The 17,202-nt window shown below is 42.8% G+C and overlaps 1 protein-coding gene across 1 annotated transcript in view; it reads left to right on the forward strand.

The window, feature by feature from the left end:
- ntng1a (netrin g1a) overlaps positions 1 to 16,164 on the forward strand; it is a gene marked incomplete at both ends in the record, with an annotated part of 80,659 nt that extends 64,495 nt beyond the window's left edge. Inside the window, 3 exons of the mRNA XM_079181766.1 lie at positions 6,621 to 6,811; positions 9,188 to 9,322; positions 15,908 to 16,164. Coding sequence (XP_079037892.1) covers positions 6,621 to 6,811; positions 9,188 to 9,322; positions 15,908 to 16,164 — 583 coding nt within the window. The remainder of the gene's footprint in view (positions 1 to 6,620; positions 6,812 to 9,187; positions 9,323 to 15,907) is intronic.
- Between the last annotated feature and the right edge of the window lie 1,038 nt (positions 16,165 to 17,202).

A 17,202-nucleotide genomic window follows, 5' to 3' on the forward strand; every position in this document is an offset into this window, starting at 1 on the left:
CTGTGGGAGAGGGCAGCGATGACCTTTTCTGGCAACATCAGGGACATCAAAGCAGAAATAATGGAGGAAACCAAAGAACCGTGAAGCTAAACGTACAGCAGACAACACTTTCAAATCACGGGGAAGACTAGCATTGTTTCAGATGCCACCGTCTCACACTATGTGTCATTTCAAGTGTGTTCAGCTCATCAAGATGTATCACGAGCATCGGGATGGGAAACCAATCTATTGTGAGAGAGGACAGCAGGACTAACAACACACTGCTAGTCTCAAGGAGAAATGTTGCAGTTGTTGCCTTGAAGCCAATGTTATGCCTTCATTTAAGGTTTGTTTCTTTTCTCTTTCTCTCTTGCAGGTATTCCTAACAACATTGGTCCAGTTAGTAAGTACAAAATACAAAGGAACTATATGAATGCTTGATGCTTTGCTTTGCCTATTGTGCCACCCTTCACCATACGTCCCTAAACCTGGTGCCAAGTGTTCATTTCTGATTCCAATCTTCCTACAAAAGGATCACTCAACTGTCAACTGTTTTTTGGGGAGACAGAGAAGCAATAGCTGGGGGCTATATTGCCATGATATGGGCATATTAATTGACTTTATCCAGACTCAACTCAACCAGATAACACTTGCCTGGCTCTGCATGCAGAATGTCATTTGGATTTTTTTTCCCTTCTCTCCTATGCATTATAAATAAATGGCATCTAGACTTTATTAAAGTGCCAAGACCTCTCTGGCAGTATAATGTCACAGGAGGTCATTTTAATATGAGCCGCGAGCGCCTCGGCTGGTATTATCTTCGTCAACCAGTAGCCCCTTAGGAGGGGGAGGAAGACGAGAGGTGCCATGTCTCAAGTTACCGCTGCCTGGAAGGCTGTGTGATGCAGGAACCAGGGGATTGTATTGAACAAGTCAAAGTGCATTCAAAGCCCGGCTCAATTCTCTTTATCTTTTTACTCATTGCCCCGTTCGTAGCGGGGATCCTCTGTTCTCGTGGTAACAGATTGATTAGAAAATGGCACCCTCCCCGTCTGATCCCAGAGCCACATAGACTGGCCGAGGGTTAAAGAGACATGCACCTTTCTGAAACATTAACCCCAATGATCAACACAACTGTTAAATGATGATAAAGACAGCACAATGACAATAGTGTTAGCTCTGATGCTCCATGCTAACACGTTAGCATACACTGGAATGAGATATGAAGTCTATTATCTTCATCCAAAGTTAGACAATTGACCTTTTTAGTAAGATGTTCTTACTGGCTTTCATGAAATTGTCAGTAGATTTATACAAAAACAAATATGTTTATATATATAGACGATTGAATGGTCAATTCAACATCCTAAAGCTTTGTAATGAGTGCTTATTTTCGGATTCTTAATGTTAAATTGAGTAGCTTACTTGCACTCGATATCTAGTTAATGCTTAAGTTGCTCAAGTGTTACACACCAAGGGACACTTTGGACGACACATGACACATTTGTTTTCATCATTTAAGGGCTAAGACGATAGCTGGGCGACTTTCCCATAACGTGCAGGGTGAAAACAGATTATTCCCAGGTGGTTTTTAATCAGGCTTTAGAGGGGAAGTGAACTCTGGTTGTAGAGTTCTGATGCTATGACATGAGTCAGAAATGGACATGTGGCCAAACCCAGATTCTCCCAATCTCCCCGCTGCTTACCTCCCTCACCACCTCCTCTCACTTTTACAAACCGTGCCTCCACTCCATGCATGGCCTGACGAGAGCTCAGTGTGCGTGTGCATGCTCCGCATACTTGCCCCGTACACATGCATACATATTCACGTCAGTCCTCTCTCCGTCCCATCCAAATGCCAGGCCAGACCATGTCCAAAGGCTGTCCTCAAGTCCTTCACGGGGAGAGAGTGTGCTTGCTGATAAGTGTGTGGTTGAGTGTGTTGAGTGTGTGAGTGTGTGAGCGTGTGTTTTGGGGGGGGGGGGGGCAGACACTGACAAAACAAAGTCTTCACTTCCTATCCAGATTGGCCCACAGGGATTTAGAGTTCTTCTCACGAATGGCTGTCTTGTCGCAGCAGCCTCACAAAGAACCGGCGTGACACAAAAAAAAGACTTGAGCGCACTGAAGAGGAGGCTGTTTCCAACGCAAACACGAACCAATCGTCGGTCTCTCTTATTAATAAAGTCAGAATAGAGTGGGGGAAAGGTTAGGAGGTCCTTGAGGTTGTTAAATGGACGAGAAGCTAAGCTGTTGTGGACAAAGAAAAGAAAGCGCAGCACTTTTTCATGTTGTTGTTTGAAGGTAATTGAATTCCTTATTGACTTTTCTCAATTCTATTTCAAGTTGATTAAGCCGGGCAGAATTGCCTAATGCGGACCATTAAAGTGAAATTAATATTTAAAAAAACAATTCTGGCAACGCAAGATTGCATTTCATTATGGGTATGGCATTGATTAAGATCCGTCACCACTCATTTAGCTCGCCTCACCTAAATATTCTCTATAACAGAATAATTAATGGAACCCAGATGTGTGTTACATCCAACACAGAATCATTTCAAATGAAGCGACTTTACCAATTACTCGTTATAGATCGGGACAGTGCGGCGTGCTCGTGTGTGTTTTCTCAGATTATGCGTACTTTGTGTTTTTGTCATAGATTAATTGCTCGTGTTCGAGCAAACAGCTTCACCGCTAAAAACTTTAACGGAGGATTTCAATTCAGATAAAAACAACAAGGGTCAATCTGAATTTGGAATTTGGACCATTTACAGGATGTAAGACCTGAGTTTGAGTGGCTCTTCTCATGTTCATAGAGCCTCTCATCAAGTGACTCACGTAACTTTAACCGGGTAATCCATTTAGAAACGTTTTGTAGGGAAACAAGGAAATGAAAGAAAACTCCACGTCGTCTATTGTTCATGCACTTTTAAAATCAATGACTCAATGGTAAAGTAAGGGGGGCTTCAAAGTGATAGTCACAGTGTGTGGACATGCCAAGCTCAAAGCTAATATATTATTTAATTAGAAAAAGTAGAAAAATGTTAAAAAGGTATTTCTAACATGATTCGGCCTGGATAGGAGTCTTGTATTGGATTTGCACACAGTGAGGTTGATAGGATTCTTGCCAAGACACCGCTGGTCGTTAATTACCCGAGAATGCATGATTCATGGAGTCAATAGCAAAAGGACAGAAAGATCAAATTAGGAGATGAAGGGGGCACGAAGAGGAAACTTATCCGTATTCCTCCCTTTGCTTGAGTCCTCTCCATTTCCAACCGCAAAGTATTTCCCTGACACGGAAATACGGACTTTGTATGTGATTATGGGGTTATGCTACCCACAGCAGTCTGTCATTCCAAGTCCCAACACCTGCCATTATTTATTCATTGTTATTCGTCCACCAGAAATACACTGTAATTAGATATTGATTGCATAGTCAATGCAATGAATTAAACAAAATGACCCCTAACTTCTTAATTTGCCATACATAGTTTAGACTCGCTTGCATAAATCACGACTTAAATACCAAGTTTAAGAGGGTTTTTTACCATTTTCTTTCTTCCGTTTTTTCACTCATCATTGCCATTGCCATGAACATACACATACACGGCAAGCCCATGGAAGTCACACAAATGACATACAACGTCTCACCAATGTCCTTAGCGGGTCTTTGGATGCATTCTCTTTGCTCGTCCATGTCAGCCCTTGCCCCATTGTATTTGCTGTTTCCTAATTTACTGATCTTGAGTCATGCTGGACATGTCCGTGTCTCTAGTTGTGTGTGTGTACACCACCACGTAGTCCCCCCCCCCCCCCCCCCCCCCCTCCCCCCTTCTAGAGTATCTGTAAAGTGCATCACACAAGTGCACATGAATAACTCCTGGTTTCTCTACTTGCACGCAGTTCGGCCGAATGTGTCATCCCTAGGTGTCGCTAACCGAAAAGAAGGTAGGCTTCCAAGAAAATGGAACAACTATGTTTTTTCACAGATTCATTTATCTCGGGGTGTTTGCATAGAAGCATTGGTAGCTATGAGTATTTGTGGGTAGTATCTTCCCCCGTTTCCAATCTCTTGGTTATTTTTCTGACAAACCAGAAGAATAAACCTCCTCCGCCTGCTTGTCTTGCTCATGATAAAGGGTTTTGGGCTCTTTCAGTGGAGGCTTGTGCATTCACGGGGGCACTCATGTTGCAACATGCTGCAGCGCCGTACGTTATCCTCTCAATGTGTGCCCCTGTACATTTATATATATATAGACTCAATTTTAATTAGGTGCAGAGCTTCCGGGGATTCTCGGTCCCCATCTCAGCGTATCAGGAAGCAAAAGCAGGAGAGGTTCCACTCTGGTTTTTTATGCAGATTGATGCGAGGCTCATCTCGGCTTAATCCATCGTGCAAATGTGATGTGCAGCCACCTCGCAAACAACTAGCGCACAACCACTCGGCTCTGCGTTTCCATGACTGCAGCCAAGCGCGCACATTGTATGTGTCAGGGGCTTATGTCAGCCAGTACAATGGCAGAGGCTGGGCCTATTATTTCTTTTTCCCACTGTTTGTTTTATGACCGTAAAGGAATCGAGGGATGGATGTGTTCACTAGCCAGTTTCCCTGCCCACGCTCCTGTGCACAAATTTATAGGGTGAAAATTCTTGGCTGGCCTCCACAGAGGTGGAGAGTAGTTTGTCAGGGGATAGTTTCTGTCTGGGGAAGCATACACAGAGGCTTTTGAATTATACAAAGCACTTGTTAATGAAATGAAGCATAAAAGAAGGACCATAATATTTGAATTGTTCGGCATCCAAGGCATTTGTAACAGATGCTGCTACATGCAGCCAACTACACTTGGCAATGTCACTCCTTATTTCCCAATGCCATCATTCATATATTTCTTTATTCTTCTTCTTTTTTTTTTACAGTTACATTTATTATGAAGCATGATGCTCAGTATTCTTAATTCTCTGACATTACATGTTTTATTGTTTAATTGCAATATCATGTTTTTGTTTTGTTTTGTTTGTTTCTTTTAATTTGTCTAGTAGCTCCTCAGGTTGCATTGTCCACTGCCCCTTCTGTCCACGTTGCAAACAGCAAGCGAGGTAGGAGCTGGAATTCATACATTGCCCCCCCAGATAAACTGATGTTTCTGACTAACTGTAAGCCCCCCTAACCCTTACAGCACTAACCCAATGCCAGAGCACTGTGTGTCCATATCTCTAGCTCTGAACTGGACTGATGGTTTTCACTGTACATTGCACATTGAGGATTTATTCATCTATGGAATCGTTTCTAAACACTATAAAAGTCCCTTGGAATCATATCTTTTTCAGCAAATAAAGCGGGTGCTTGGGACCACGACTATTTTTGGGAAGCGTGTTTCGGAGACTCAGGAATTTTTATTCCCCGTACGTGCATGATTTATGACCTTAGCCTATTTCTGGAAAAGAGAGATTATTTGTCTTCTGAGAGTGTGTTTGCAAGACAGGCATATCTAATGTAGGAGATCTTAGCTCACACTCCAACCAGACTCTCTGCTTCAGGTGAAAGGTAGAGAGGAATAGTCTTTGCTGCTCCTTCATTTCCAAGTCTTGTCGGGTCGCCGGACAGAGAGACCTGACCTCAATACAGATCCTTAATAACCACAATCCCTTGGCCGAAAGCCCCATCCGCCACCTCTCAACTCTGGATCCGCGTGCTTTCTGTCCAAGCGACTGCCAGTGCGGCTTAAGGGTCACATCTGTCTGCGCTGTGACACGTGGTGTCAGTGGTCACTCAGCGTGGCAGACTGATCCTCACTCGGATGGAGCTGATCTGGGGCTGCACCCCTCCCATCCTTGTACCCCTTTAGGCCAGTGCTGTCAGTGAGTATCACAGACTGCAACATGAGGTTTTACAGTCCAGCTACAACTCCATGTAAGATAATACTGCATAGCAGGCGGTGGCGCACTCTCTACCGGTCGACCTCAGTATATGTTAGCTTTCCGTATCGACTGTTTTCAGTACGAGTGAGGTTGATGAGTTACACAACCATCCAGCAAATTTTGAAATATTTGTTGGATGATTTACTGTAAGGGTTTGTCAATTTATGAATTCATCATGCATTTCATTAGAGGGTTGTGATATGAAGCGCCATCGAAATTCTCATCCGGTTAGCTCAAACCATATCATCCGGGACATTCAAGAGATCAATTAGACAACAATTTCAAAATTTCCCAACACAATTCCCACGAGTTAGAAGTTCCATTTCATTCATGGTTTGACCTGCCTTACACTGTGTGGTGTTCCCAATGTGACCGTGTCTCTGTTTCATCATTGCGGAGCCTTCCTTTGCCTCGTGTTGTGGTGTGCTTGAAGTGATGTGACCTTTTTGAGTCCTACTAACGCCGTGCTTTTTTTATGTGATGTCTTCTAATTCCGGCTGTGCCCATGTCAGACTAATCATGAGTGACCCTCACTCTCATCCCGTTCCTAACATCTTCTCCCTCACAACGCAGTCTCCATTCTTAACCTTGCATGCCGTGGTGCCTCAATCAAATTCTTGCTAACCCCACCGCCGTAGCACTCGCAGCAAAAGCAACAATGACAACACTCCCTACCGCGTCTCTCTCTCTTTCTTTGCCTCTCTTTCTCCCCTCTCTCCCCTCCACACTCTCTTTGCAAGACTGCGAATGCTTCAGCCACTCCAACCGATGCAGCTACATCGAGCTGCTAAACACCGTCATTTGCGTGAGCTGTAAGCACAACACTAGGGGCCAGCACTGCCAGCTATGCAAGCTGGGCTACTACCGCAATACCTCGGCAGAACTGGACGATGAAAATGTTTGCATAGGTTAGTCCCCTACCTGGCCCCTTTCACCGCCACCCTGCTGTCACACAAACACTTTCCACGCCTCACCTCCTGTCTTTGACTCGTTACCAGAGAAAGTGTCATCTTTTCATCCCCCACCGCTTCGTCACCCTTACATCCTCTTGTCCCATGTATTTTGGTGGTCTCCACACATCTTCCTGTTTGCTTCTTCTGCTTTTGCAAAATGGTGGAGTTTTATATGGAGGACACTAGTCCCTCCGCTTTAGTTAAATACTAAAATATAAAATGTAATCAGAATGCTTGGTGGTTTGCTTGGTGGTTTTCAGACTGATACAGTATCACAGTTAGCTAGCTGCTAGCTTGTATTTATTGATGTAGTGTGTTACAATTGGTTTCTAGCTGCTAGCTTACGTTAATGTATTGCGTTGCAATTGGTTTCTAGCTGCTAGCTTACGTTAATGTATTGCGTTACAATTGGTTTCTAGCTGCTAGCTTACGTTAATGTATTGCGTTACAATTGGTTTCTAGCTGCTAGCTTACGCTAATGTATTGCGTTACAATTGGTTTCTAGCTGCTAGCTTTTACTTAATAATAAATTTGCGTTACAATTGGTTTGGACCCAAGCATTGATTAAAAAGAATTAAAGCATGTGCACAAACTAATGGAAACACTGAAAACAGTCTCATGTCTTTACATTAAAAATGAAGCTAGAGCAAGCAGCAGTTTAGCTTAGCATTGCACGGACTGGAAAGAAGGGGAAACAGCTAGCCTGGGTCTGTCCAAAGGTAACAAAATATATAAGTTAATTAATTAACAGATCATATGTCCTTTGATTAATCTGTACAAAAACTGAATTGTAAAAGCCTTTCAGACTGTGCCAGGCTAGCTGTAGCCTTCTGTTTCCTATCATTATGCTAATATTTCTCAAAATGTCATCCTTAGTAACTACATGATTTGTGAGCAAAGGTACATGTCATTTTACTATTTGGCTTGTCACCTCATCAATATGACTCAGCTGTGAAGACAGATCGCCTTTGTGATTGTCAAAGTTACAAGGCCATTTTCATCCGGTGTTTCTGTTATTTTGTCCATGACCTTTATGCAGGCATTCATACACTGCATCATCTGTTTTTCTTAAGTGAAAAAGTATGTGAAAAATTGCATTTCACCTAGTTCCTAAGGCAATCGGCTGGTTCCCTATTGGATTCTTTAGCAAGCATGTGGACTGTGAGTTCTCAGTGCCAGGTGCATTTGTGAGTCCTGAGGGGAGAGTCTGACAAGCAACAAGAGTTCTGAGAGAAATGTCGCAGGGAAGTCACACCGCCAGTCAGAGGTGCCACACAAGTGCATATGTCATATACATGAAATGGCCTCAAGAGTAGCAGCTGAAACCCGTCACAAGGCATTAAGAGTCACCGAGGCGTTACCTTGTGCCAAACTCGCCGTCACCCTGCCTCTGTCACACTGACCCCCCCCGTTTGTCACTTGCCGTCACCTCTCTCCTCTTGCCTGACCCCCGGATGTCACTCGGGTGTAGCCAGCACAGCCACAGAAGGTGCAATGTGATGGTCAGGGACTGTCAAAATAGGTGTCACTTTGACTGCAGAGTGCTCCAGTCGCTGTGGAAAGCTGGAAGGTCAGTTGAGCGTAGGACACCAGAGACTCGACAGGTTGTTGTTTCACAGAGAAAGTTTTTTATTCCAAATGTAATTGTGGCTAATTGTCGTTTTTCTTCTGTTATTGACAAATAGGCATTTGAGAATTATGCCAAATGTCTAGGCAATATGTACATCCATTTGAAAATTAGAGAGAATTAAAGAACATATTACAACAATGCCCATTTCAATGTGCTGTACTCTCATTCTTCTAAACAATCGCTCTTTCTTGCCATTTTCCATCTGGTACCTGCTCATCACATTTCCTCTCTCCTCTCTTCTTTTATCTGTATACCTTTATGAATGAATACGATTTTGGAAAAGCATGTGCCGATTAGCTCTCTTTGTTCATCTTAAATCAAAGCTACTGATAATGCTTTGCATATTTGCTCATTGCACGTTGTATAGCCATATAGCAGTAAAAATATTTCTATAATATTCACAAATATGCTGTAATGAATACTAAGTGCTCATGCATCTAGCGTCAGTCATTCTCTTCTCATTCTGTCTCCATTACAGTTGAAATGGTAGCATTTTTTCTCTATGTCTTTAAATCTATTTTTTAAATCTCTCTTTTTACCAGTTAAAGATGAGTAAGCTTCTTGTTGCAATAGTTGAGCTTATAATTGAGCTCGAGGAACGAGGTCCACGCTGTGAAAATCCTAGACGTGTGTTGCCGGTGAAGTCAAAGCACCACCCTGTCTCCAGCCTGAGTGTGTATGTGTGTGTCTTGTTTTTCCAGAGTGTAATTGTAATCCCTTTGGCTCAGTCAGTGATCGCTGTAATGGCACAGGATTTTGTATATGTAAGGAGGGCACTACAGGGCCTAAGTGTCAGCAGTGTCTACCCGGCTATTTGTGGGACGATGGCTGCAAATGTAAGTAGAACCACAAACCTCCAGCTCACGACTGTTCTCTCCCTCAGCTCTGTCTCTCTCTCTGCTACCTCTCTCTGATTCCTGAGCTTTGCCTGGAAGAATGTGCTGCAGGACTGCTCAGCTGCCATGACAAATACAGACCTAACCCACAACACGATCTAACTCAATATACTAAGCCATTTGATTCACCAACTGAACCTGCATTCCACACTCGCTGCGGCCGAGTTAACAGTGTAATATCAGCAGGTGCCCTTGTGTGGCTCAAATAGAGAAAAAGGCAATGGCATGGCAGGGTGCATGCTGCTCCGTAACTCAGTTATCCAGCCGTGGCGCACACCAACAAAACAACAGCTGAGTCAATGTTGACTGCTTGACAGGCTGCCTGTGATCTGTTTGAGTAGCCATCACCCCCTCGCCAGCTCACAACAGGACAATGTCATCCAATGCTAACATTTTTTCAAAGGAGAATGCAGGTCATTTTGATCTCCAGCCCATTCATTATTGTCTATATGCCCCCCGGTCATTTTGCAATGCATGCCCCATGTAGTCATTTGTTTCCAAATGTCACCAATTTTTCATTTGTTTATTTTCTTTTTTGTTGACAAACCTACAGGAGGTAGCCACAATAAAGTACTCACCTCATGAGGAATGATTTGAACTCTGACAGATAAAAAAAAGATCTTTAAGATACAAAATCACCATTGCAAACGCTGTTTATGCTGCATATGTTTTGACAAATTAACCTACAGGATTTGGCCTGTTTGGAGCAATTACTTCTCTTGTAACTCACATAACTTATTGTCAGACGAGATAATAATTGCTGCCAATATTATTTGACCAACCATTACGCATCTCTGTGTCACTGTGATTAAGTTACATCAGATTTATAGACCTTTTCCACACGGTGGTGACATCTATTCGCCCTCCTCCTGTAGCTCAACATTAATCTCTGTCCTGGCTAACAATGGCGTCCTAAATAAGGTGCCTCAACATTGTAAGGTGACGTGATTTTGAGGGATTAATTTCTAGTGGCGGCCTCTATTTCCTCCTGTGGATTGAAGGATTTAGCCAGTGTAATATTATCATGAGGAATGTCAGCAGTTGGTCTGCTTCCTATGAAGTATTCATCCAATCGCAGAGCCCGAAATACTTTCTGATCCAATCAGAGGAATGTGAATGAGAGGCACAGCACAACAACAAACTTTGAGCAGAGATAAATGACGCCTTCATCCATTTTGTGATGAATTATTCAAACAAACAGAAAGAAGTATTGAAGAAAATATAGCAGGAAGAAAATAAAGATGAGGAACCACTTGGCCAATGGCACAAACAAATGGTAATATCTATAAGAATTTCAACTGGCAATGAATGATGAAAAAAATAAGGCCTTCTATAATTTAGCCAGATTATTTATCAGTGCTAAAAATACAATATCACAATTATATATAATTAATCGTTGCGTTGAACAATTGTTGAGCTATGGCTCTATGATGAAATGTGTAAATGACAGGTTGTAATGTTAGTCCCTCTAAATAACAGCAAAGGTGTTCCATCATCAAAGAGACCGACGCTCTCTGCTGCATGACGGCAGCCACAATAGACCACAATGCACTTTAAGACGCAGTATATGCAGCTTGACACTAATATGTTAAAAAATAACACCAATACTCTTATTATTACTGTTATTATTTAGCCTTTGTTGGTCTGCAACATGTAAATACAAGTGCTTTAAAGTCATGTGCATAGTTCAGCAGGTCCTGACCCTTATAAATGATAGAGTGTGAATACATCTGTTTCTACACAACAGGTAGAGGGGAAGGCATAGGTTTGTATGGTTCACATGCCAACATGTTAGTAATGCATATACAATATGATACTGACAATACTGAGCTGTACAACAGGAGTAATTACATGTTTACAAGACACAAGGAAAGTACAAATGAGTGAAAAGAAAACATGTCGAACAGATGGGAAGACACCGAGCACAGAATAGATCCGTAGTTTTATTTGTCGGATTAGCTATGAAGCAGTGATTAGAAAATCAAACAAACATGCTCGTGTGAAGTATTTGTATGTTCTCAAAACTTCTAAGTCTCAAACTTTCACTCTTCCTACAATGAGACTAAATACTGCAACACTTGATCGTGTGCAAAATGTTTTATTTACATGAAAGATGTGTGATCTTTTGTGATTAAATTAGAATTGATTCCCGTAGCGCGCCCACTGCCCTTAAAGCTATGGTTTTATTTCAGTCGATGCATTTAACTATATTTCCCAGAATGCCTTTTGTGGAAAGAAGGCGTTTCCTGTGCTATAGGCGTGTGATTATAACAGCAATATCAAAAAGAGAAAGAGAAGAACAATGGTGTGGTGTTATGGTGCCAACAACCAAAAAGCGACCTTTTCACACGGCTACAATGTTAGCATAGCCTAGCACTGATCGATCCGAACTCGTTTGGATTTACGACATATCTGGGACTTCCACAATATGTGCAAAGCAGCAAAAGTGATTATGTTGACCATGGTTAATGAAATGTTGTTGATAATTACATGGAGGTAAGCCCCCCCCCACAATGATCTTGCGGTCAAACTAGCATAAGAAACAACGGGCAAACATTTTCTTTGCATTTGGTGTGAACACACCGTTATATTCGGCCCTGGTGAAGAATGCACCGGGTTTTACACTCTACTTTTCCTGACGATCTGCAGAGATGAAAGCCCTGACTGCATTGCATTCTGGTCCACTGAGGCCACGGTGGAGAAATGAGTATTTTTGCCCCGGCTATGGATTCCTCCATGTCTTGTTGAAGATGTTTTAGTAGATAAAATAAATCCCTTCCTGCTCTGGCAACAACTTAAAAAAGCCAGTTTTCCACGGGAAATAAAAAAAAGTTACTTTAACAAAAGCTGGGTCCAAAGTGGAAAACACACATTATTATATAATGAACTTGATCTCACATTGGCTTCACAAAAAGTTTTCTACAAAGAAAAGTTTAAAATGGGAAACCCTGGTAATAATGCCTGCCCAAGGAGCTACTAATGCTCGAGTTATTCCACGGCAGAAATAGTTTGAAAACTTTTCAGTCTTGACCTCCCCTTGCTTCCCCCCTGCTGCAGTATTTATGTGCGCGGACAAGACTCGATCTGCATGCAGACTGAAGAATGCAATTAAAACTCAAATCTCTCGTCAAACACATCACAGTCCCAGACAGGCACACCTAGTTCATCGGGCCCCTCTCTAAATATTATCACTCATATCAAAAGCAAACGCTACAAATCTTGTCATTTACTGCCTGCGCCGGCTCTGTTTACATGCCGAGAAAATGGTTAATGTGAGGGATTGAGGAGAGATAAGGTGCAGAGCTCCAAGAAGAATTCATCCTCCACCAAATGAGTTTTCAGGCTTTCAACATAATTCCTCACTCATCCTTAGAATACCCATCTTTAGTGTATAAAAACATAATGCCCCATGCTGGTACTTCGTGTGCCCTCAGGTTCTGCTCTCTCCTTCACATTGTTAGAGAACCTTTAATCTCATCTTTGACAAACATTAAAACATTTTGGACTTTAGCGTTGCTTAATTGGCAGCAAATGAAGCACTTTGCCTGCAGGGGTCGGCCATTACCTGAGGTTTACTTTGAAGTCAACTGAACGGCGTGTTGGGCTCCATGCATAGTTAATATTTAAAGTAGTGGTTCACCGTAAAAATAAAGATTCACTCTCAATATTGATATTTAAACATAAAACACACCGAGCTAGCAAAGGCTGCTTCTCTACTGACTGCTGATCGTCAGAAGTAAATAACATTTTCCAACCTGGTCTCACAGAAATACATGAAGTACCTCATGTTGCTGTTGTTTCTGGACAGTGGACCAGTTCTAAGGTTAAAACCTGCATCCTGAGGAGAGTATCCCTGCTGCTGAAGATTCCCAGTCAGCTTATTGTTAGCCAACATGTATTCATACTCACTGACATTATGTCATTGTTTGTCACAGGAGTAATACCTGCTGAAGTTAGCGATGGGTGCATTTAGCTTCCAGTAGTTTGCAGCTAAAACAAAAACCCTTCAACCAACTTGATTTGGAGATAATCACCATTAACACACTTACTTCTGTTATCAGCTAACAAGTATCATGACTGAAAGCTACTCTTTACGCTTCTAGACTTAATAAACAAGTCAGGGTTGTAAAGTCTGAAAGTATGAAATGCCTTCCTGAGTAGGGTGGAAATCAAACATTGTGCAAATGTCACAAAGCTCTTTTCTCACATGTGTAGTGCAGGAGAAGGCTGCACTTTTTATAAAGATGCCTTCATTTTGCTTGTCTTATCAAATTAGCATAGCTTGAGCTTATCCTCCAGGCCCCTCATGCTCTGGCCTGTTGGTAGACCTTGGGCTGGTTTTGCACATTATGTCCAGTGTTTTTATGATACATTTAGAGCACTTAAATAATACAAACCACTATTAATATCTTTAGAAATACACAACATACAAGCATTGTATCATGAAAGCAATGAGAGATAAGATGGACATGATGAAACGTCGTTGTCTCTGTAGTGAACTGATCATATCAAGGCCTGGTGGGGAAAAACACCACTCTTTAATTAATACGTTCTTCTTGTCATCTTGAAGGAGACGTTTTATTACCGAGTTTAGCTGCTGAGAAAACCAAGAGAACAATGGCTCTCTAAAGAACAGAAACAGTGATTGTTCTTTTATTGACACATTACTTTAGTGGTTGAATTTGTCATGAAATTGATACGTCAGTCAGAGGGACAACAAGACAACGGCAGGGTTCAGATGTCTTATTTGGATCTAGTTGTGTATGGTAATTGGGTGAGCTGTGGCCTGGAGCAGAACGTACTGAGCCAAACAGCAGGTCCCCTTTCTCCTGCAACACAGACATGGCACAAATAGGATTCACAGAGTCCGCGTCTCTTAACAAGCCTCGCATCAAAGCCCCATTTGGCTATTCCTGGGAGACAGCATGCGTCCAATGCTGAGTATCAGGAGAGAGGCCTGATATTTGTTATTGTGATATTTATGTCCCATAGAGTTCATAGATTGCTCACCACATTGTTTTCCACTCCCATAAAGGACTGAAATGGGCAGAAGTGGCCCCTGTGTTTATCGCTGTTGATTTGTCTCTTGTTGGTTTATTAGTTTGTGCGCCGCTGCTTTGTTTGCCTCCAGCTTGCCTGACAGCTTGCCTCCACTGGGAATAGAGTGGCCTCGGTGTCCCGGCTCTAAATATACACCAATTTTCACCTGACGTTCGGTTTGTCTAAAGACAATGCTGTTTGGGGGGGAAGCCTGTCAGGCTTTGAGGACTTCTGTGCGGCAAACACCGCTGACGGGACGAGGCTTTAATCAGCTCTGTTATGAAAGACGTAAACAGGAAGGGAATGTGCTCACGCTACAGACGGAATGATTACGTTTACGAAACAAAAGAAGATCATTCTTCTTTGCTTTGCTTTTAAAAGGTGCCATGATGTTTGATTGCATGTCATATTATTAGGAGAATGTTAAATTGTAGAGTTTGTTTTTATGTTTTCATAAGGAAATAATCCTTAAATATATAATAAAATATTAAACTCAAACTAGAATACTAGATGTGATGAAAGAATCCTATAAATTCACGTTGTCTATATACTTGATGTAATTATGCCATCTTTGAAATGACTGTGTTATATAATAAACGAGACAACCCTTGTGAAAATGAATGTCTGCTTTGGTACCACAGGGGGCGCCAAAGGTAGACATGTTCTAATTCTACACCCGGTGGCTTTAACGTGTGTGTTTTTACGATTTAGACTAACACGACTAACCTGATATAGTCAAATGTTAACTGATGTAATTAAGATGCATGCACTGCAGTTTGCCTTGAAGAATAATATATATTTCATATCAGGGATTTTTCATTTCTTTTGCAAATCCAGTATATTGCATCGTATAATGTTGGAGCAATAGTTCCACATTTTGGGAAATCAGTTTATTGCTGAGTTCTTGCTGAGATTATAATATTGATCTCACTCTTACATCTACTATGCTGTTGATATGAAGTGTTTAACAGAGGTTTATCTGTTTCTTGACTCATGAAAACAACAAAATGGTGTTTTTACACTTCAGATTTTTCAGATTAACGAAAAGAGATCTGAACTCAGCTAAGCTAACAGCTAAGCTAACAGGCTGCTGTCTGCAGCTCCATATCCAGTGTACAGATGTAAGAGTTGTATTGACCTTCTCATCAAACTTGGCAGAAATAAATTGAATAAATCTATTTCCCAAAATGTTTAACTCTTCCTGTCGAAGTTCAGCTAAATCAAATGTGGAATAAAATGCGGTAACACTTTACTTGAAGAAGACCCTTTGTGAGTTTTTGATTTGTTAGAATTGGAAGCATGAGAGAATTCCTAATTTCCCCGCAGGGATCATTTTCATTTTAATGGGGAGTAGATCATTCAATGATATGACAATGATTTGATTATGACACGTTTTTTGCTGCAGCACAGTACACTTCAAGTAAAGGGTCACCCAAACCGTGTTGACTGTCTGATCCTCACTCCTCTCTCCTGTCTTTGCATTAGCCCGGGTTTGCGACAACGAGCTCCTGCGCTGCCAAAATGGCGGGGTGTGTGTCAACAACGTCCGCTGCAGCTGTCCCTCAGACTACACGGGCGTGCTGTGCGAGAACCCCCGCTGCAAGTCGGAGTTGGGCGGCTGCGGGGGCCCCGACTCGGGCCAGGCCCCCCTGACTCCTCCGTCGCCCTGCAGGCTGCTGCTGCTGCTGCTGCTGGGCTCGGCGCTGCTGAGAGAGGCCTCCTGCTGGCCCGCACTGCTCTAAAGAGGCCCCCCATGACCTGGTGGGAGTGATAAACTCCCCGCCGCCTCCAATTTAACCCCCCCCCCCCACCTCCACCCCGCCCCCCCCACCCCCCCCTTTCAAATAATCAACAACCATTAAACAAGAACAACCATGAGCTTTCTGGACTGTACTGTTCTGAGCTTCTCCGCCGCCGCCAGACTCAATGGACACTCGCGCTGACGATAAAGGGAATGTGCCGGACAAATGAGTGCAAAAAACTTTTCATTTAATTTAAAAGAATATATAGAAATGAAAAAAAAAAACATATACTTCTAAAAATGCCAGATATTATAAAAAAAAAAGAAAAAAAAAAAAGAGCGTTTGCCTAATAAGAGTAAAATGTGCAAAGAACAATGAGACCCCCCCTCCTCCCCTTCTAAGCCATACCAGGTACTTGAGCTCCTTCCAGCTTGAGAAGGGATAAACTGAAGATGACGGACTCGTTCACTTCCCTCCTCTTTTTGCCACGGCAACAACAGCCGCGTCCAATCAGCTCTCGAGCGAGCTGGCAGTGGCCCGTCGATCCCCCCCCCCCCCCCTGTACCGCGGGACGCTTCCGCGAGTTAATGTTGGCTGGACTGACGCTGAAGAAACCTCAAAGAAGCCGTCCGCGTCTGAATGGCTGACTGGCTGACTGGCTGGCGCCTGAAATACAACCGTGAACGCTTTCGACAAAAAAAAAGAGGAGGAAACACACGAAGCATTCTTTGCTGTCAGTGCATTGTGGATAGAAGGAAATCCGTCCGGACTGCCACTTTGTGACACAAAAAACCTTGCCCACGTTGATCCCTCTCTAGCTTTCTGTCTCCCCCCCCCCCTCTCACCCTGAGCTCTATCTCATCCTCCCTCCTGTTCATCCTCCCTCCCTCTCCCGCCTCCCGTCCCAAACCCCCTCGCCATGCTGCCACAGACCTGTGCTTTCGTGAACGTTACTCTGTAAACCCTTGTTGGTTGAAAGATTCTTTTGTCCGATGTTAGTGATGCACATGTGTAAGAAGCCCCTTCCCCCCCCCCCTC

The sequence above is a fragment of the Pholis gunnellus genome (genome assembly GCF_910591455.1).
Source record: "Pholis gunnellus genome assembly, chromosome: 20".
Taxonomy (NCBI): domain Eukaryota; kingdom Metazoa; phylum Chordata; class Actinopteri; order Perciformes; family Pholidae; genus Pholis; species Pholis gunnellus.